A 22,848-nucleotide genomic window follows, 5' to 3' on the forward strand; every position below is an offset into this window, starting at 1 on the left:
TATAATGAGACCACTACGACTCTTCAACATTTAGGCAGAGCTTAGGTGCGATTTTTTATATTTAAGATCCTAATTTACTGTTATACTTTTTATTTATTAATCTTATTATTAATACGAATTAAGAAATTGTGTGAAAAGACTTAACGAAGTAAAATTTCTTAAATACCCGATCATCTAGGCGACATTCGGGAACAAATTGCTTTAAATGGAATTTTTACACGTGTCTTTAGGATTTTTAAGATTTTAGATTTTAAGGAGTTTTAGATTTTATGGGGGTTTTAGAAATTTAGGATTTTAAAAATTAAGAATTAGTGTTTAATGTTTCGTTTTTAAGAAAATACAAATATCTCTAAAAATCTCCAACATCTAGACGGATTTTCGAAGCAAGTATGATTTTAATAATTTTTGAAAATTAATTAAAAATTTCTTATATTTTTTTATAAAAATTTATTAATAATAATTTCTCAACATCTATGCGAAATTATTTCTTTAAAAAAATATTTTTTATTCCCTTCAACATCTAGGCAGGAAAAATAATAATAATAATTTTTTTGAGCATGTTTAATATATATTTTTAATTATTACTTGTTTTTAATTTTATTATTATTAAAAAATAATTAGATATTTATCATAATAAATTTAAACATTTATCATGCATAAATATAAAAACTTAAAATAACAAAAATAATAGTATATATATAAAAAATTTTAAAAAATTTAAAAAATTTTTTTTACCTGAACTGGACCAGTTAAAGGTCCGATCAACGCTGGCCTGGGCCTGTCTGACTGGTTCAGCGGTTCAATCAGCGGTTCGACGATCTAGCAATTTACGGTTCGATCCGGTTCAAATTGGTTCAATAGGATTGGTCACTAACTGTTGAAAGAGCAGGTCCACAGGTCGGATTGTGCAGATCCTAGATCAGATCCGGATCAACGCGCGAATCTTTTTTAACCTAAAACGACGTCGTTTTGCTCCTCAGTCTTTTATATATAACTAAAAAAATTTTTTTGTTCATTCTTTTTTTGTTTTAGAAAAAAAATTGGGGAGAGCTCTGGGACAGCTCCAAAGCTCTCTCATCGTTCTGTCACCGGACCGTCGTGTCGACCGTCGTATGGGTCACCGTCGACGATCATCGGTGATTGAAAAATGCTAAACTACTCCCAGAAACGCTCTTCAATGCGCTCTTCCTATATTTAACCTTTTTTTTTATCAAAAATAGCCCCGATCAACATAGATCGAGATTCAAAGTTTCTATTTCCCTTTTTTTCTTTTTTTTTGTTTTGTTTGTTAAAACAAGACTGACGTGATTTTTTTTTTTTACTTTCACAGGTAGCTTTGGTGCTGAGTTCCTCATTGCGAAGAGAACTGTTTGTCTTTATTTTTTGTTTCTGTTTTTACGTTTTTGTTTGGGTATGGGTTTGGTGTGGTGTTTACGATTGTTGAAAGAAAAGGCTTGGAGGTTTCGAGGGTTTGTTCGAAGGCTTTTCGAAAGGGGTCTGTTCCTTATCCGAGAATTTTCGAAAATGAGAGGTTTGAAGGTTTTTTTTTTTTAGATGGGGGTCCGAAAGAGATCAAGGGGAAGAAGTTGGGGGGTTTTTAAGGAGTTCAATAGGAGAACAGGTGGTGGCTGTAGGCTGGTGAGCGTGGGCAGCTAGTGGTGGCTGCAGGGTGGCTGGTGCCAAGCATCAGCTGTCCTGTTTTCTGTCATTTTCTATTTCTCCCTTTTTTTTATTTTTTTTGTTTTTTATATAATTAATAATTATTTTTTAAAATATATATTTATTATTGTTATTATTATTATTATTATTAGTAGACTCGGATAAAATCGATGTCTACAATTGTCCATCTTTACACATTGCTGAGAATCAAGAATAGAGTAAAGACAAAGACAACGATTTTGTCCGAAAACAAATCATGGATTTTTTTTACTGGTCAGGTCAAGTGATAAAGAAAACGACATCGTGTGTTGAAAAATAAAGAATCGATTAAAGCAACACTGAAAGTCGAATAATAAAAAAAGTGATCGAGATGACACTGCGAGTCAAAGAATAACAAGATCAGGATTGAACTTGGATTGAATCACAAGTCAAAAATGAGGAGATCAAGATTAAACAAAGAGTAAGATAAATACTAAGGATCAGGATTAAATCATAAATCAAAGAATAAAGAGATCGAGATTAAATCACGAGTCAAAAAATAACAACAATCGAGATTAAACTACAATTTTAAATTAAAGAGGTCAGGATTGAGTCGCGATTCGAAGAATAAAACGATCGAGATTAAATCACGAGTTAAAAGATAACAACAACAATCGAGATTAAACTACGATTTTAAATTAAAGAGATCGAGATTGAACTGCGAATCGAAGAATAAAAAGATCGAGATTAAATCACGAGTCAGAAGATAACAACAACAATCGAGATTAAACTACGATTTTAAATTAAAGAGATCGGGATTGAACCGTGAATTGAAGAGTAAAAAGATCGAGATTAAACCACAAGTCAGAAGATAACAACAACAATTGAGATTAAATTACGATTTTAAATTAAAGAGATCAAGATTGAACTGCGAATCGAAGAATAAAAAGATCGAGATTAAACCACGAGTCAAAAAATAACAACAGTCAAGATTAAACTGTGATTTTAAATTAAAGAGATCAGGATTGAATCGTGAATCAGAGAATAAAGAGACCGAAATTAAATCGTGAGTAAAAAAATAACAACAATTGAGATTAAACTGTGATTTTAAATTAAAGAGATTGAGAGAATAAAGAGATCGGAATTAAATCATTGTCATAACGTTTAGATCCGGAGATCCATCGCTAGACATTGACTTGAAAGAGTCACCACCAATCTTTTTTATCTAGGTACGATTGACCACCTAAGGAATCTATTCTTTCAGGGAACATCTAAGTTTAAGGGTCCCTAAAAGAGTAAGTTCGGGTCTACTAACCAGAACAGGGTTCGAGAGTTTGATTATGTGTGAGGAAGGTTATAGCACCCTTACAATACCCATCAAAAGATGGTACCAGCTTAATTTTGTGTTATCTAATAAGCCTTAAAAATTTACCAAGTAATTAACTATTAAAAATTATTTTCAATTGACTCTAATACTTTTAATAAAAAATAAAAAAAAATTCTCTCACCTCAAGAGTATGCAAGAAAACTACTGTTTCACTTGTAGAAGCTCTATCGTCGGATTATTTAACATTAAAGAAAATCCAAAGAAATAAAAAAAAAAAAGAAAAATGATCGCTTTTGTACAGAAAAATTTGATACTTCCAACTTCTTCCCAAAATATTTTTTAGAAACTTTAATTTCGGGTAAAATTGAAAGAAAAATTGATACTTTCAACTTTTTCTCAAAAATATTTTTTGAAAACTTTAATTTCGAGAAAAATTGAAACTTTCAACTTTTTCTCAAAAAAACCTTTTTTGAAAATTTATTTTTAAGAAAAATTGATGCTTTCAACTTTTCCCCAAAAATATTTTTTTTGAAAACTTTAATTTCGAGAAAAATTGATACTTTCAACTTTTTTTCAAAAAATTTTTTTTGAAAATTTATTTTTAAGAAAAATTGATACTTTCAACTTTTTCCCAAAAATATTTTTTGAAAATTTTAATTTCGAGAAAAATTGATACTTTCAACTTTTCCTTAAAAAAACCTTTTTTGAAAATTTATTTTTAAGGAAAATTGATACTTTCAATTTTTCCCCCAAATTTTTTTTTGGAAACTTTAATTTCGAGGAAAATTGATACTTTCAACTTTTCCCCAAAAATATTTTTTTTTGAATTTTATTTAAAGAAAGTAAAATAATAAAATAAAATAAAATAAAAATAAAAGAATATTAAACAATAAAATAAAAATTGATACATTTAACTTTTCCTCAAAAAAATATTTTTTGAAAATTTATGTTTAAAAAAAATTGATACTTTCAAATTTTCTCAAAAAATTTTTTTTTGAAAACTTTAATTTTGAGAAAAATTGATACTTTTAACTTTTCCTCAAAAAAACCTTTTTGAAAATTTATTTTTGAGAAAAATTGATACTTTCAACTTTTCCCCAAAAATATTTTTTTTTGAATTTTATTTAAAAAAAGTAAAATAATAAAATAAAATAAAATAAAATAAAAATAAGGAAAAGTAAAATAAAAATAAAAATAAAAATAAAAGACTATTAAACAATTCTAATATAATAATAATAATAAATAAATAAATAAAAAACCTATGAACGGCTATTCTGGAAATTTTCGTCAGAATCTGAGTTTTTCGTCGGAAGTTCGTCAAAAAGTTAATCGGTTTCTGGAAATTTTTGCCAAAAACTGGGCAATTGGTCGAAAAGTTCAAACTTGGACAAAAAAATCACCGAAAAATTCAATCGAAATCTGAAAATTTTTCAGAAATTTTCAGAAAAAAAATTCGTAAAAATTCTCCAAAAATTTTTCACCGATTCCTAATGCTATTCTAACCCATAAAAACCTTTTTTTAGCTTCCCTTTCTTCTTTGTGTCTGCATTTTTTGTGTGTTTTCTTCTGTTCTTCCAACACCTATTTATAGGGATTGATCAGAAGAGTTTTTGATTAATCCCAACTCTTTCTGCGATTTGGATTCAATCTTTGAATCCAATCTTAACTCTGTCAATTTTCAAATTACAGCCAAATTCATTCTAATTTTTTATCCTAATCTTAACCAAAAATTAATCAAAATAAATAGATAAATAAGCAGATAAATAATAAAAATAAAAATAAATAAATATATATATATATATTAAATAATGAAAATAAAAATAAAAAGTCCATTGGGGTCAGCTAATTGGATCATAAATCGGATCCATTGGGCTTAGACCCAAATCCTATTGGACTAGGCCCAATGGGCTTGGGTCCGGACTAAATAGGGTGTCTATAATCGCAAGTCAAAAAATAACAACAATCGAGATTAAACTACGATTTTAAATTAAAGAGATCGAGATTGAATCATAAATCAAAGAATGAAGAGATCGAGATTAAACTGCGAGTTAGAAAATAATAACAATCAAGATTGAACTACGATTTTAAATTAAAGAGATTGGGATTGAACCATAAATTGGAGAATAAAGAGACCGGGATTAAACTGCGAGTCAGAAAATGACGTTAACTTAGATTGAATCACAGTCTGAAAATAAAAAGATAGGAATAAATCACGAGTTAGAGGCTAACAACAATCGAGATTAAACTACGATTTTAAATTAAAGAGATCGAGATTGAACAGTGAATCAGAGAATAAAGAGACCGAGATTAAACCACGAGTAAAAAAATAACAACAATCGAGATTAAACTACGATTTTGAATTAAAAAGATCAGGATTGAATCGCGAGTCAAATATTAATGATGATTGGGACTGAACCACAAGTCAAAAAACTATAGAAATGATCGAGATTAAATCATGAGTCAAAGAAATACGATGATTGAGACTAAACCGTAAGTCAAAAAATTAAGAATCGATTAGGAGAACACCGTGAATCAAAATTATATCTGGAGATCTTACAAATCATGCTCGGAGGTCTTACAAAATCGACTGAGACAATACCATAAGTCAACAAATAAGAAATCAATTGGGATAAAATCGCGAATCAAATTTATGCCTGGAGGTTTTAGAAATCATGCCCAGAGGTCTTACAGAATTGATTGAGATAACACCATAAGTTGAAAGATAAATAATCGATCGGGATAACATCGTAAATCAAAATTATGTCCGGAGGTCTTAGAAATCATGCTCGAAGGTCTTACAGAATCGACTGGGATAACATCACAAGTCAAAAGATAAAGAATCGATCGAGATAACACTACGAATCAAAATTATACCTGAAGGTCTTAGAAATCATGCCCGAAGATCTTACAGAATCGATTGGGATAACATCGCAAGTCGAAAGATAAGAAATCGATTGGGATAACACTACGAATCGAAATTATGCCTGAAAATCTTAGAAATAATGCCTGGAGGTCTTACAGAATCGATTGGGATAACATCGTAAGTCGAAAGATAAAAAATCAATCGGGATAACACCGCGAATCAAAATTATACCCGAAGGTCTTAAAAATCATACTCGGAGATCTTATAGAATCGACTAGGATAACATCACGAGTTGAAAGATAAGAAATTGATCGAGATAACATCACGAATCGAAATAATGCCTGAAGGTTTTAAAAATCATGCCCGGAGGTCTTAGAAATCATGTTCGAAGGTTTTACAGAATCAACTGGGATAACACCACAAGTCGAAAGATAAAAAATCGATCGGAATAACATCGTAAATCAAATTTATGCCTGAAGGTCTTAGAAATCATACTCAGAGGTCTTACAAAATCATGCCCGGAGGTCTTGAAAGTTGTGCCTAGAAGTCTTAGAGATTATGTCCAGAGGTCTTATAAATCTTAAAATCTTTGAATGCTCATCATAATCAAAGGCAATAAAACTTTAAAATTTTAAAAATTTTTTTAAACATGGTTTTCGCCTGATCAGAGATTTTTGAGACTCTAAAGATCTTTTTTGATGAAGGTTCCCTCTAAATAGAGGCTTTGAAATCTTGATTGAGAACGGTTCATCTTAAATAAAGACTTTAAAACTTTAAAAACATGCCTTTTTTCTTTCTTTTTTTTTTTAATACTTACAAAATTGATAAATGCAAACATGATACAAATGTTTATTCTCATCAAATGATGCTAATAAAAATGTCAATGCAAATGTCAATGCCAACGTAAGAATGCAAATGCTTGATACATTTGACTTTTTCACAATATAAATGACAATGTCTTTTTTCATGTAGATGCCCCTACAAATACCTTTTCTTAGGATGCAGATGCCATGATGCAAATGCAAATTCTTTTATGGTGTGAATGCAAATGTCTTATACAAATGTCAATGCAAGTGATGCAAATACGAATATCTTTCTTGTGATGCAGATGCAAGCGTTGCAAATGTAAAAACTCTTTTTATCCTTTTTTTTTTTTGAAAAATTTTTATTTTAATTTTCATTGCTTCATTTTCACCCAAAAAATTATCTCAGTATTATGTACAAAATACTCAAATAATCTTTGAAAATTTTAAAAGTGATAAAAAATTACCCCACATAAAGTATCTTTGCAATTGAATGAAAAAATTTAAAGCTCAAGATTTTTGAATCTCTTGAAAATTGATGATTACTAATTGGAAGGCTCATGGGTAAGTAATTGACAATTTAATTTTTTTCACTAGTGGCATATCTCATGTAAAACGCGACGAGGGTTACAAGGATTTCTCTTGGGCTCACAAAAGAGATAATTTCTTAAAACACTTTTTTTATTGAAACGTGATACTCCAATGTGAGCAAAACTAGCCATTATTTTTCAAACAAGATTTGAGAAGAAGATAAGACTGATTTTTTTTTTAAGAAAGTCTTTAATGGGTACTGGTCCTTTAAAAAGCTTTGTATCGAGATCTTTTATTTCGGATAAAACCTTGAAATTCTGAAATTCATTATGAGGCCTAAAAAATGACTTTAGCTCTAAACTACCCTTTTGGGGTTTTCACTTTAGAGCTATATTTTTTTTATATCAATGAAGAATTCAACAAGTATATACAAATTCAAGGATATTGCTCTTCAATTCAAGTATCCACATTTGATCAAAATGAGCTTTTCAGGGTGTGTAATATAGGCTGAGGTTAACAGTTCTGAAAGAAAGGATACATAGGCTAAAAATATGTTATTCAGGGTGATTAGGCCAAGGATCCTGATGAGCATTCTCTGACTTTTTTCTTTTGCCCCCCCTTTTTTTAAACATATGGGTTGAATTTCAGCAACTTTACTCACCCCTTTTTTTTGGCCTTGAATTCTCATTTTCAAGGTACATATTTTTTTTATTTGATTTTTTTTTAATTCTAATTGAATATTCAAATTCTTATATCTAAGGTTTCTTTGTTTTACCTTAGAAATACTTAACTTCATCTTTGACTGTTCACTTTCTTGAATCTTGAAATTTCAATTGAAGCTTTGTTCACTTTTTACCCCAGACTTTCACTTTCGAAGGGCATGTTAGATGCTTTCAATATCGAATACTTTTCTTGAAGTTAATCTTGAATGTATCTTAATTTTTTCTCTTAATATAGAAAATGATCATTGGCTAGGGTTTATTTTGAATCAAAAAATTTAATAGGCTCAAATGAGTAGCAAATGAATAATTTTTATGTACGAGAAGGATAGAGAAAGATGGTCATTCATAATTTCAAACATAGTCACTTGGCTAGAAGAGCAAATCATTGAATATGTCCCTTTTGTTTGTTTTTTTCTTTTTTTTTTTACTTTTTTTTATTTTTTTTATGTCCCATCCCTTTTTTACTCAAGGTTCTAATGACGATCAAGTGATATAGGATTGATCGTATAGTTCAGAAAGGCTCTTTGGGTTCCAAAATTTTTTGACATTTTCTTGGTGAAAGAAGAGAAAAGATATAAAGGTATGAAATAAATTATCTTAGGCAAAAAGGAATTTTTTTTTCTTAATGTGCCTTAAGACATGGAACACAGGTTATTTAAGAAAAAGGCTCAAGCATTTTTATATCTATGGTCATAGCAAAATTGTGACACACATTGAATTATCAATTAAAAATTTTAAAAAAGTATCTGATTTTTAAAATTCAAAACAAACTTTCAAAATTAATCTCTTTTGTTTTTTGCCAAATAAAAGATTATCGGCCCTTTAAGGTCTGAACTTAAACTCACATTCTCTGAAAGGTTATGATTGATGAGACCAATCATTTAAGTGATTAGGGACATGAAAGTATTTGAAAAAGTGTGGAGATATTTGATGAGCTTTTTTCTAATAGTAATCACCATTTCCTTTAAGAATCCTTCCATCTTTATTGCAAAATAAAACTTCTTTTTCTCTTTTTTCTTTTTTTGATTTTTTTGTTTTGTTTTTTTTTTTTTTTTTAAATCTTGAAAGTTACTTATGTGGGATTTTTTATTCAAACAAATGCATAAAGAGAAAATTTCATGAAAAAGATTCAAAGTATTCAATTATTCCAAAATAAGTTAGATAACTCCTAGAGACACAATGCACATGTCATACACACATAGTAAAAAAAAAAAAAAATCATCCTATCCTGATTTTTAAAACTTGACACCTCCCTCTTCATCTCAACTTTTCATATTTAACAATTGGATGGAGTCAACAACTTCCATTGTTCTATTACCTCCGGAGTTAGAATGCCATTCTTAATAAGATCTTCAACCTTTTCTTTAACTGTTTGTATTTTTTAGTTAAATGGCCAATTACCCCCATAAGATAATCATACTTTTCATTGGGATCATAACTCCTTACTGATGGATTTGGTGTTATTTTTAGAGGTAGAGGAGTGAGATATCGACCTTCTATTAGTAAAGGTAAAAGGTGAGAAATAGGGATGGACAATTTCTCTTGATCATTCCTTGGTCTCTTTCGATTCTTCGTCGGTCGAGTGATGGATTCAAATGTAAGAACAAAATCATGAATGACCATTTGAGGATGAAAATTTTCTTGAAAGCCCAAATGCTGGATTGGTTGGCAAAGATATGAATGAGTTTTGAGAAATATGGCTTATGACAGGGTGATGAGGTTAATAAACAGGATAAGTGTTGTACGGGATAAAACTATTAGGTAAATGCCCCTCTATTGTCACTGCTTGCACCTTTCCTTTATTTTTTTTGATGTACTTTTCTTTTCAACATCTGTCACCTCTTTTAACTTAATCCTGTCACTTTTGATTGTATTTTCTATAATTTCACCAAAAATCACCATGTTCGAAAAGTTTTTAAAGACATTTCCAATCATTCTTCTTTAAAAGTTGGATGAAGGCATATTCACAACCATTATTTTTTTTTACAGGCTTCTTTAGACATCCAATTATTAAAAGTGGACAGAGGCATCAATTCATAAAAATTTAGGCCAAAAGAAGTTTTCATTCATTCTCAAAAGTATCAAGTTTACACATCACGAACCATTCTAAGGCTGAGGCCAAAAAGTGCTAGACCTATTCTTACCCCCTCTTGTTTCATCTGAGAAATCCAAAAACAGTTGACTCTGATTGTCGAAGAGGATAACCATTTACTTTAAAAGCTTTTTATTCATCATCTTGGCTAATCTTACTGTTACCTATAGCACTACCTGCTATCTCAACATGGATCAGTGAAGGGTTCTAGTGAATAACTGGCTTCATCTTCATATCAAAACTCAGATATTTGACTTTCATCAATCCTTGCACCCTATGTTTCAAAGCTGTGCAGTCTTTCAGAGAATGACCCACAACACCAAAATGGTATTCACATTGGGCATTAGGGTTACACCATTTAGGGAAAGATGGTTTGTGAGGTTTAGCAAGGATAGGTGCAATGAGGTAGTTCTCTAGAAGCACCGAGTATAACTCTATGTAAGACATGGGTATTGGATCAATAAAAGTTTTTCCTTTGGTGTTACCAAAGTTTTTCTGTCTTATGATTGGTTTACTTTGTTGAAAAGATACTGGTATAATTGGTCTCGAGATGAATTGAGAAACTTTGGGTTGAAGATTGGGCTGACAAAATGGTGATTAGATAGCATACTGAACAAACGATTGTGAAATGTGAGGTAAGGGACGTGGATTCAGGTGTGGAATTTTTGAAGGTCGTATGATATTTGGGGGCCTAATCCTAGGTGCTTGAAAAGGAGGTTAAAAGTAGTCATAAGAAGGATTTGGGTACGGTTATGACTCGAAATAGTTGGTGATGGTTGGTTGAAGCCAGGCGATTTCGATTTGGAAATCAAACTTTTAAGCTCAACCATCTGCTTGGCTAGTTCACCCATTCCTCTATTGAGTTCGCCCAAACTTTGATCACTGTTTAAATTACCCAAATACCTTAGTTTGTTCTGAAAAAGTGCTAAGACTAACAGGAGCAGATTAATCTTGACTTAATGGAATCGAAAGTGACAATGATCCTTGAAGAAGAACAAACTTAACTGCACCACCACCTTTAACCATTTCTATCAATTGAGCCATTTGTCGTTTCATCTCTCGAAGCTCAAGCCATAATTCTTTTTTATTCAACTCCGAAGCACTAATCCTTACTTCCAATTGATCTCTCATTTTTTCCATTCTAATTTCTATCATGACAGACATTTTATTTCGAAACTTAGACAAAAAATTTTAGACTATTACCCTTATTGCATAAATATCACAAAAACCAAAGACACACAAAGTATGTTTATGAATACATGAATATGAGAATGTCACGAAATACATATATACTTATGACAATGAATTTTTATATGTACAAAGACCTAAAAAAAATTTCGTTAACCATGAATGTGTATGCAAAAAAATGCAACGTTATGTTGTAAGAATGTGGGATATGAAACGCAATGTATATTCCCTACGACCCTATTATTCATAAATTTATATGTATGAAATGCTATGACATACTTACATGAATGATGAGATATATCTTATGACTAATGCAATATACTTGTATGAAATGCACAGACCTACTGTATGTATAAGATATGTATGTATGAAATGCAATGCATGTGTTATGCTGGCTTAATAAGGTAAACATTGCCTTAAGATATGTAACGAGATAGAATGCATGCACTACTTATCAAGAAGTGCATAGGATGCATGTGCATGAAGTAAAATGCATGTGCTACCTATTGATATGGATGGGATGAAATGCACGTATTATCCTATTATAATGCGCATGGGATGAGATACGCGTATGATGTATGAAATACGAAAGATGAAATAAAATATGAAATTTTTTGTTTTGAAAAGGAAAAAAAAATAAGGCTTGAAAATTAGTCTTTATTCGGCCAATAAGCAAAGAATTTAAGAAAAATCTTTAATCTTTGGAAATGTTTTAAGAAAAATCTTTAATCTTTGGAAATGTTCTTTTGCTTTTTTTTTTTCAAGGATTGACCTAAAATAAATACCACATATTCAAATATAATACATAATCAAAAATAAAATAAAATAAAATGACTCAAGAATTCAAAACAAACAAGTAAGAGAAATAATATAATAACCATACGACAAAATAATATAACATATAATGTCTTAATTTTTGGTAATTTTTTAAAAAGGTGGCATGGCTCTATCCTAGGCAGGCTTCCTATGGCTCACGATATGCTGGGTTAGGATTTATATGTCTAAAGGTTCCCAGACTATTCCTCACATCATCGTTTATTATAGATTAGTAAAGTTCTCCGATCCTCGCCCATTATGGGTTATTAACGAAAATGGTTCAATCTGAGTGAAAGTGTTTTGCTAGCAAATGCAGAGGTTTCACCTCACGAGAGCGTAGCTACTTCACTTCCTCTTAAAAAGGATGGAGCCCGGGTATAGAGCTCATGCATGCGAGTGAATATACAAAGTGTGTGCAAAATAATGTATTGATCAAAATAACATGAATAAATCATGACCAAAAATAAAATCAAAATGAAGTAATAACTAACACATAATTTATTTTATTTATTAACATGAATGTTTTCGAAAAATAAAATAAAAGAAATTAAATTAAATATCAAATAAAATCAATTAAATCCAACCATTGTCAATAGCGCATAATTAAAATTTTGGCCTGACTTTCAAACCAGAGATTCTGGGTTCGTTTCACAATGGAGTCATCAAGCTGTCGTAACGATTTTGAGACTACCAGATGTAAATGAGTTTTAAAATCGAGAGAAATAAAAGGGGGAGTGTGATTGGTCACCCAAAAGTTTATCCTTTTAATAAAACTATAAAAACGAATTTAAAGTTTAAAAAAAAAAGATAAATTTTGATCTACAAAAAATCAGGTTGGGTTCGAGAGTCGGTTACATGTAGGGAAGGATTAGCACCCCACAACGCCCATAAATTGCTACCATTTAATTACGCGCTATTTTCGATGTTGGATAAAAATGGTTTTAATTTGAAATTTAACAATAATTCCCTTCATTTGGAAAAATAAAATTTTACTAAAATTTTTATTTAAAAATATTGAAAAAATCTTTAAGTTAAAAAATTATCTTAAAATTCTCTAACATCTAGGCAGAATTTAAAATAACTTTTTTTGCTTAAGATTTAACACAATAATCCTTAAAATGAAATAACAATCTTTATAGAAGATAAATGTTAGTGACTTTTCAACATTTAGGCAGAGTACCACAAATTATTTTCTTTGGAATGTTATTTTTATTTTATTTTATAATATCACAATTTTTTTAAAAAAAGTATTATTTATTTTTTAATTATAAAATATTTTATCATCAAATAGTAAATAAAAATTAAAGACAGAATAATGCAAATAATTACCAATGATAACACGTAAATGTATGTATGCCAATGAATGTTATATAGGATGAGATGCAATTTTAAAGTTGGATTCTTAAGTATAATGAGACCACCACAACTCTCCAACATCTAGGCAGAGTTTAGGTGTGACTGTTTATACTTAAGATCCGAATTTACTGTTATACTTTTTATTTATTAATCTTATTATTAATGCAAATTAAGAAATTATGTGAAAAGACTTAACGAAGTAAAATTTCCTAAATATCCCATCATCTAAGCGGCATTCGAAAACAAATTACTTCAAATTAAATTTTCACATATGTCTTTAAAATTTTTAGGATTTTGGATTTTATGGGGGTTTTAAAAACCTAAGATTTTGAAAATTAAGAATTAGTGTTTAATGTTTCGTTTTTAAGAAAATACAAACATCTCTAAAAATCTCCAACATCTAGGCGGATTTTCGAAGCAAGTTTGATTTTAATGATTTTTGAAAATTAATTAAAAATTTCTTATATTTTTTTTATGAAAATTTATTAATAATAATTTTTCAATATCTAGGCGAAATTATTTCTTTAAAAAAATATTTTTTATTCCCTCCAACATCTAAGGAGGAAAAACAATAATAATAATTATTTTTTTGAGCATTTTTAATATATATTTTTAATTATTACTTGTTTTTAATTTTATTATTATTAAAAAATAATTAGATATTTATCCTAATAAATTTAAACATTTTATCATGCATAAATATAAAAACTTAAAATAACAAAAATAATAGTATATATATAAAAAAAATTAGAAAAATTAAAAAAAAATTTTTTTACCTAAATCGAATCGGTCAACGATTCGGTCAACGCTGATCTGGGTCGGTCTGATCAGTTCGACGGTTCAATCAGCGGTTCGACAATCCAGTGGTTTATGATTCGATCCGGTTCAAACCGATTCAATTGGATTGATCAACAGCTGTTAGAAGAGCTGATCCACGGGTCAGGTTGTGTGGATCCTGGGTTGGATCCGGGTCAACGCCCGAATCCTCCTTGGCCTAAAACGACGTTGTTTTGCTCCTCAGTCTTTTATATATAACTGAAAATTTTTTTTTGTTCATTCTTTTTTTGTTTTAGAAAAAAAATGAGGGAGAGCTCTAGGGACAACTCTAGAGTTCTTTCACCGTCTGATTACCGGATCGCCGTGCCGACCGTCGTCTGAGTCATCGTCGGTGGTCGCTGTCAGCGGTCGTCGATGACTGAAAAATGCCAAATATTCTCAGAAGCGCTCTTCAATGCGCTCTTCCTATATCTAACCTTCTTTTTGTCGAAAACAACCCCGATCAGCGTAGATCAGGGTTCAAAGTTTCTATTTCCCTTTTTTTTTCTTTTTTTTTGTTTTGTTTTGTTACAACAAGACTGACGTGATTTTTTTTTTGCTTTCGCAAGTAGCTTTGGCGCTGGGTTCCTCCCTGCGGGGAGGACTGTTTGTCTTTGTTTCTTGTTTCTGTTTTTGCGTTTCTGTTTAGGTATGGGTTTGGTATGGTGTTTTAGGTTGTTGAAGGAAAAGGCTTGGAGGTTTTGAGGGTCTGTTCGAAGGCTTTTCGAGAGGAGTCTGTTCCTTGTCTAAGAGTTTTCGAAAAAAAGAGGGTCCGAAGGTTTTTTTTTTTTTAGAGGGGGGTCCGATAGAGAGATCAAGGGGAAGAAGTTGAGGTTTTTTAAGGAGTTCAACAGGGGAATAGGTGGTGGCTATAGGCTGGTGAGCGTGGGTAGTTAGTGGTGACTGCAAGGTGGCTGGTCCCAGGCATCAGCCGCCGTACTTTCTGTCATTTTCTGTTTCTCTCTTTTTTATTTTTTTTTATTTTTTATATAATTAATAATTATTTTTTAAAAATATATATTTATTATTGTTATTATTATTATTATTAATAGTAGACCTGGACAAAACCGATGTCTACATAAATAAACATATTAGTTTTTTAGAGCTTAATTAAAAGTTTAACTTCCCTTTAGCAATCTAAAAATTCATATGGTGCAAATAAAATTCAAGAGTTATTAATTAACTAATCATAATACTTAATAGCATATAATCACTATATGCAAAATATTTCCTTGAAAGTTTTGGAGTGAACCCATTTTGATTCTTCAAAAAAAAAAAAAAAGCTAATTTTGAGCTATATTAAAGCATTAATAGTCCTGAATGCATCAAAAAGATTTAAAGAAATGTGTTCTTAAAATAGTTTTTAAAAAAATCTACTTAAGTTTGGATGAATTCTAATATTTATCCTATTTTGCTTTGAATTCAATATAGAATAATGAGTGGCTAAAGTTGGAATCGTCCATATTAGCTGACAAAGATGGTCAAAAACCATCGAAACTTAAATATATGTCTATCTAATTAAAGAATTGGCTTCTTCATATTTTTGATTGGACAAAGTTACCGGCACACTCACGTCTCTGGCTGAATCTTTCAAACAATTGGTTGCCCGTAATCTAATCAAATCTAATGAATAATTCCATTTAAGATTCTTTTTTTTAGAAAATAAGAACTTTATTTTTGTCGTTAAACCAGAACCTTATGGACATAAAATAAATGTTTTAACTGATCGCAATGTTGAAAATTTTTTCTATAATTTAAGTATGGCTTTATAGTTGTATGGCATTAAGTGTAACATTAAGGAAAAAGTTTAATCTTTGGTGGTACTTTAATCATGCCACAACATAATGCATGCATCCATCTTCTTCTTAAAACTTGCTTTGGTGGGCGCAGCCATTTCTTTTCTTTGCTTTTCTTTTGTTAAAGCACTTAATTACTCAATCAACACCATGACTGATTAATATTTAGATGGATAAAATACTATATATTTGCAAATGAAAGTGCTAAGCTTATGATTATACAAATATAATCTTAATTTAATTATATGATCTTTCCCCCTTCTTTACTCCCAACTGAAACTTGGCCACTATTCCTTATCAGAATCAAGTAAAAGGCATATTTGATAGGATCTAAGCAACATTGCTTCCAACTTTGATGAATTGATGCATGCCTTTTGCTTTTCTAGTTTGGAATTAGAGAAGTATTACTTAGTTAAACAAATGAAAGTAATTAATGCAAGTAGAGAAGGAAAAAATGCGGATAAGGAGGAATTATTGATGACCATTTTTGAGGTTTTCCTTTGAGTTTATAACCTGCAAAAGGATTAGGAGCACATACAAATGTGTGATGGCTTTGGTTGAGTACCACGGTTGATGATGGACCATGACGGACAAAGCCAAAACAATGAAAAAAGGGCAGTGGGGGACTTGACCCTTTTCCATTCAACTAGCAAAAATTAGTGGATTTTGAGCTAACCAACAGCTTCATTTTGTTCTAATAAAGTATACAAAAAATTGAAAAAGCATCAATGATTTGCCCTTCAATGCTCAGTTGAAAACACAAAAGAAAACAAAAATCTCTCAGGAATTTTTGTTATGAAAAGAAAAAAGGTTTCAATGTTCATCATCATCGTCAATGGCTTGAGCCCTTAGCCCTCCAATAATACGGGCTTTTGTCAATGTGGTGGAGCCCCATGTCCCCTGTCCTCTGGCGTGCGGTTAGGTTAGGGGTCATTGTCTTTTTAAGAGTCTTGGTAGCTTAATTAGGCTAACCAGTTTTTTCAGATTAAGCTGTGTTTGACATAAAATCCAAAATTTCACACTCAAACAAGTCATAATAATTCAGATAAGAATCAACTTCTGGATAGAATAATGGTTCATGTTTTCCTTAGCAAAACCAGCTTCTATCTATTCACTCTTACATTGATTTCCACCTTTATAATTTTATTTTCATTTTGGCAAAAATTGATTTGATACACTAGCTATAATAATTCTATTTGTTTAGAGTCCTATGTCATAGCAGAAATTGAGTTTCTTTGACCTACACAACAGCAACTGTGGATCAAACTTATCCTATATGTCAATATCATCCCCCAATCCAATCCTAAGAAACTAGAAAAAAGTAACCACAAATGATATTTTCTTTCCCTTTTCCTTAATCTTTTGAGCTTTCTTGCCAACCAAACAAAGAAAAACAGAATTTATAACAAATCAAGCAAAGCACCAAATAGTTCCTAACTAAGTAGCAATAGTTGTTCAAACTTGGCTTATTGGATGGTAAGTCTGGTCTTGGGGATGTGAACAGAAGGAAAGATTTTTCAGTTCCCATTCACGGCAATGTCAAATTGTCATGGGGGAATGTACGGCCTATGTCTATCTGTTATGGTGGTTCTTTCTTGTCTGCTTGTGGCCGATGGGTATTTTATTTTGTATTTATTTGGGCACTTTGTTTTCAAAATTTTCTCCCTGGTTTGATAATGACCAATAACTGTTGAACTGTAATTATTTAATTTGTTTCATCAATTTTTGAATTTCTTATTCAATGGTGTTGTTGGGACCCTGCTTGGACTTGGTCTTTAAGTTGTAAGATGGTGGAGAAATCTGAGGTTGAGGGACCCTAATTGACTACACTAGGCAACACCTACTGGCTACCATCAATCAAGTTGCCAAGAAAATTAAGAACGCAAAAGGGAATTGGGATTTGAAATCTTGCATTTTGTCCCGCAACCAACTAAAGTCAGGCAAGAGATTCGAGATAACTTAATAGCGTTCTTCGTGTTTCTTCCAAGGTTTAAAACGAGAATGTAAATGTTATTGACGGTGACAAATATGACATTCCAACATTTTATATAATGATAAATGCATATATATATATTTGTGTTTAAAAATTTCAATTTTAATTTAATTGATTATATAATTATTTTTAAAATATAAATTTTAATGTCTAAATTTAAATTTTAACACAATTTTTTTCAGATGATATAATGTGTAATCTTAATTTTTCATCTCTTTTTCCTATAGACTGCTCCTGTCCAAAATTTACATCCAATTTGGTCTCATTCTGACCAAATTTTTAACAAGAAATATAATTATTGAAGAAATTTACTCAAATTAAGACTAAATCTTATCCCAAATCACTCAAAACAGAAGTTTAAAAAGAATAAACAAAATCGAAAAGCAGTCGATAATACAAATAGCTGTCATCCCAACAGTCTAAATGGCTACAACCTAGCTCTAATTAATTTTCCTTTGTTTTCTTAAAGGGTAAAAGAAAAGCACAGCTAGTGACAAAACTTATAATTCACCTAACACTTAGATTGGGGAGGTAATTGGCTAGGAATTGTTGTCGCCTAGGTTGATTCTTCAAGTTGATTGGATCGTCATTGAATAACGACAACAAGTTCAAAGGAACAGTTTGATGACATTGGTGAGTCAATAACAGTGAAATAGGAGCTTAATGCAAATTGGAATAAAGAAAATGGTATATTAGAATATTATTGTAAAAATGATTGCAAAGATTACGAGTCTTTGGGCAGGTCATTTCCCACTACAATCCCACATTTGAAAACTAATTATTACATGAAAATATGCTAACAATTTGATAATTAATGTGACTTTTAAGTGAAACCCAAGGTTTAAACTAATTATTTCATAAAATTAATTTTAAAATATAACATTTAATAAATTTGAGATTTAAAATTTAGTAGATGTATTTTTTTTTATTTTTAAATTATAATATATTTTGTAAGAAAATGTGATCTTAAGTGGGATTTTGTGATCTTTGTAATTCCAAGTCTCCATGCCTTTGGTTGTCTGCTTGCCGATTACATTAAGCCAAACAAAAAGTTGGAAGGTTATATGATTAAATTTCTTTAATGTAGAAATAGTAGACTTTCTCTAATCTCATAAAAGTTAGCTTCTCATCCTTAAAATGTAAGTTTAAGACTATCAAATGGAGCGAAAATCACAAAACTTTAATGTTGAAATATTTCTTTTGAAAACTATATATTATTTTGTAATTGAAAACTAAATTTTTAATTACTCCACCTTTCACCAAGTGTAGTCGTACCATATGCCAAAATTGATATATATATTTTTTTATTACTTAAAAGTTATCAAAATTTAAACTCAAATAACTGAAATAAGAATTTATCACTTTACTAATAGATTTTGTAGTCATTGATGCTAAAATTGAAAATTTCAAACACATTTTCTAAAATTGATAAACCAAACTTTGATTAGAATGTTGATATGTAACTAATACTAGTAGAATACATGGAGAGTCCTCAATATCGGTATATATAATCTTCCTAACCATTGCCTATTGATATATTTTATGGTAATGATCTTGTAATTTTACAATGCTTAAAAAATGAAGAAAATTAGCTCCAATTATGCAAGAAAAAAAATGTTAATTCCCAGCAGACGCAAGCACTGAGGTTGTGAAGATTTGCCCTTGAAAGCATTCATTTTTCATTTAGGCCTCACATGGCATATATTTGGGTTTAATCACATGGACTGGCCCATTTTGATGGAACCCAAACAAAATAAAATCCAATTGGAACCGTAACCATTTTTCCATGGAAATCTGGTTAGATTTCTCCTAGGTCCATTTGGCCCAGCAATTAATTGTAAATAACACGTGTCTTCAAACAACAACCTCCCGACAGAAGGCAATCAGCTGGATATGGCGGCGCCGCTATCCACACGCTTATATCTTCTGTCAACCATATCGAAACTATCGAACACTCCCCAACAACATTGTCACAATCGCCACTTCCATCAGCTGTCTCTCGTTGCTATCGTAACCAATGGATGAACAACGACAACCAGAACCAAAAAAGCGCGTGGTGGTCTGCGGCGGAGGCGTAATCGGTGTTTGCACTGCTTATTTCCTCGCCAAAAAAGGCGCCGCCGTCATTCTCGTTGAACAAACCTCTATAGCCTGTGCCGCATCCGGAAAAGCAGGCGGATTTCTCGCTCTAGACTGGTGCGACGGTGGCCCTGTCGCGTCACTCGCACGCGCTAGCTATAATCTCCACCGTTCACTCTCCGAAGAACTCAACGGCCCCGAATCGTACGGCTATCGTCCCCTCAACACTCTCACTCTTACAATAACCGAATCACAGTCTTCTTCTCCTTCCAGATCCAGGTTGTTGGGTGACTGCACAATCCCAGCTTGGGTTGATGGACCGGCACATCAGCCTAGAACAATTGGGTCGACCCAAACGACAGCCCAAGTACATCCTCAATTATTCACAAGAACACTGTTAAATGCGGCTGTCGAGAAATATGGTGTCGAGGTGGTGATTGGGAAATTGCAGTATGTGCGTGTTGAGGAGGGGAGAGTTGGATCGGTGGTACTTGAAGGGAGACGAGTTATTGAGTGTGACTCGGTTGTTTTGGCACTTGGGCCATGGAGTGGAAAGTTCGAGATGTTAGCTTCACTGTTCAGAGTTTACGGGATTAAGGTGCATAGTATTGTTTTGGAGCCCAAAGAGCCTGGTGCTATAACGCCCCATGCCCTTTTTCTCAGCTATCATCCGCAGGGTGGTAAAGCCATCGACCCTGATGTGTTCCCTCGTCCAACTGGTACCTTCGACTGTAAATTTCTGATTTTGAACTCTTGTTGGTAATTTAGAACGTGCATCCCCCGTATGGGATAGAAAGTAATTATTGGTAAATATATTTAATTTTTATATTAATTTTATTTATATTTTGAATAATTATATTTTAACAAAAATAATAAATAATTATTTTATTACAAATAATTATATTCATTTGAATATAGATAAATGATTGTTATATAAATCATAATTATATAAATGATTATAATCATTTAAATAAAAATTTATATATATTAATTTATTATAAATAAATCTTCAATATGGTTATATTTACTACTTAATAAATTTAAAATTTTATTATATCATAAAAGTATAATTATTTTTAAAAAAATATTTTTCATGCCTTGAAACAAAAGTTTTTTTTTTTTTTATTCCCTTAATTATTTTTCAAACACTTGTAATTGAGCGTATTTTTAGTTATAAAAGTGTGAATTGGATTGTCAGGGGAGGTTTATATATGCGGGATGTATACGGAGGAAGAGGTGCCAGATGATCCAGAGCTAATAGTAGGCAACCCAGAATCAATACAGATGCTAAAGAGAGTGGCTAGAAATGTTTCGAGCCATCTGGCTGATGGAGAGGCGCAAGTGAAGGCAGAGCAAGCATGTTTCTTGCCATATACTGATGATAATGTGCCAGTGATAGGAGAACTTCCGGGCGTCAAAGGGTGTTATGTGGCCACTGGTCATAGTTATTGGGGAATACTCAACGGTCCAGCAACTGGTGTTGCTGTGGCTGAGCTTGTGCTTGATGGACGTGCTACCATTGTTGAACTTACTCGGTTTAGTCCTGCTAGATTTGTCGGGCGTAGAAAGGTTGAAGTTTAAGATGTACTTGTATAACATTTTTCCATCGAAGGACGCTTTACCAATAAGTGTTTGTTGGTAATTTAAAATATGCTGTATCTTACATTAAATAAAAAAAATTTAATTATTAATGAATAAAATTAATTTTTATATTAATTTTATTAATATTTTAAATATTTATGTTTAAATAAAAATAATTATTGTATGATAAATGATCATAATTATTTGAATATAAATAAAATATTATTCATAAAAGTTATGATTATAAAAAAAAATTTATAATCGTTTAAATAGAAATTTATTTTTATTCATTTATTATAAATAATTTTTTTAATATAATTATTTTTACTATTTTTACTTGAAGAATTTTGAGATTTTGTTATATCATAAAAGCATAATTGTCTTTAAAAAAAATTTTCACACCTTAAAATAAAATTGTTTTATTATTTATATTCTTTTATTTAATTTTTCTAACAATTTAAAGATAATTATGAAATTCATAGTTTGCATGAAAAAGATACAAGAAAAAAAATCGACAAAGTTGACAAAATTGACTTTTAAAACAAGCATAGAAAGCTTTAAATAATTCAAACAGTTTCTTAGTGAAATAAATTATAAGGTAAGTTTCTTTTTATTATCTTTCTAATTTTTATCTTTTACCAAAAGAATTAATGATTAATAATTCATAAGAGATCTTGAGTCTTATGAAATTTTATTATTTTTTTAATTTTTTGATTCTGATTTAAATTATTTAATTTATGATTCATGATTTTATAGTATGTTATATGTGGATTTTCTTGATCATAATATTACATGATCATGAGCATAAAATAGAGGTGGAGTACTTGCTAACTTTGGTTATGAATCTTTTATTACCTTTTTATATTTTGTCAATCATTAAACTTTATTGTATTTTTTAGGTTTATTGCTAATAACTTTTTTGTATATCAATTAATCAAGTAGTGGGGGCAAATAAAACTTTAAGGAAAGTGACATTGTTACACGCCTTAAAGCTTTTCTTCAATATCTCATGATTTTTCTAGACCCCAATTTCTAACAATCTTAATGTTTTATTTTCACAAGTTTATGAGAACTTTTGATTAAAGGTTGTTGATAAAAGCAAAGGACATAATTATGATTTATCAACGGAATTTAATCAAAATGAGAGACGTGGCTTGAATATAGCATTTAGATGTGGCATGGAAATGAATTTTTTATCAACTTAAGCCTCTTGTTATTCATCTTTTTTTACAAGCCAAGGAATGAAA

At 30.7% G+C, this 22,848-nt stretch overlaps 1 protein-coding gene across 2 annotated transcripts; it reads left to right on the forward strand.

Annotated features, from left to right (window-relative positions):
* Positions 1-19,828: 19,828 nt before the first annotated feature.
* Positions 19,829-21,736, forward strand: LOC111293061 (D-amino-acid oxidase-like). Of its 2 annotated transcripts, none has more exons than XM_022885776.2 (2): positions 19,829-20,751; positions 21,219-21,736. In XM_022885776.2, the coding sequence occupies exons 1-2, from the start codon at positions 19,959-19,961 to the stop codon at positions 21,599-21,601; spliced, it is 1,176 nt and encodes a 391-aa protein (XP_022741511.1). In that variant the 5' UTR covers positions 19,829-19,958; the 3' UTR covers positions 21,602-21,736. The 2 variants fall into 2 exon arrangements, with proteins under 2 accessions (XP_022741511.1, XP_022741512.1); XM_022885777.2 differs by having other exon boundaries at positions 19,831-20,739.
* The last annotated feature ends 1,112 nt before the right edge of the window (positions 21,737-22,848 follow it).

This window comes from Durio zibethinus, chromosome 10 (genome assembly GCF_047325235.1).
Source record: "Durio zibethinus cultivar Kanyao isolate XHJ-2024 chromosome 10, ASM4732523v1, whole genome shotgun sequence".
Taxonomy (NCBI): domain Eukaryota; kingdom Viridiplantae; phylum Streptophyta; class Magnoliopsida; order Malvales; family Malvaceae; genus Durio; species Durio zibethinus.

What these genes read in the sequence shown, in the direction of transcription:
- LOC111293061 (XM_022885776.2), top strand. Translation starts at nt 19,959, where the DNA reads ATGGATGAACAACGACAACCAGAACCAAAAAAGCGCGTGGTGGTCTGC. An exon ending in TCCAACTGGTACCTTCGACT is followed by an intron (nt 20,752 to 21,218) that starts GTAAATTTCTGA and finishes TTGGATTGTCAG; the next exon opens with GGGAGGTTTATATATGCGGG.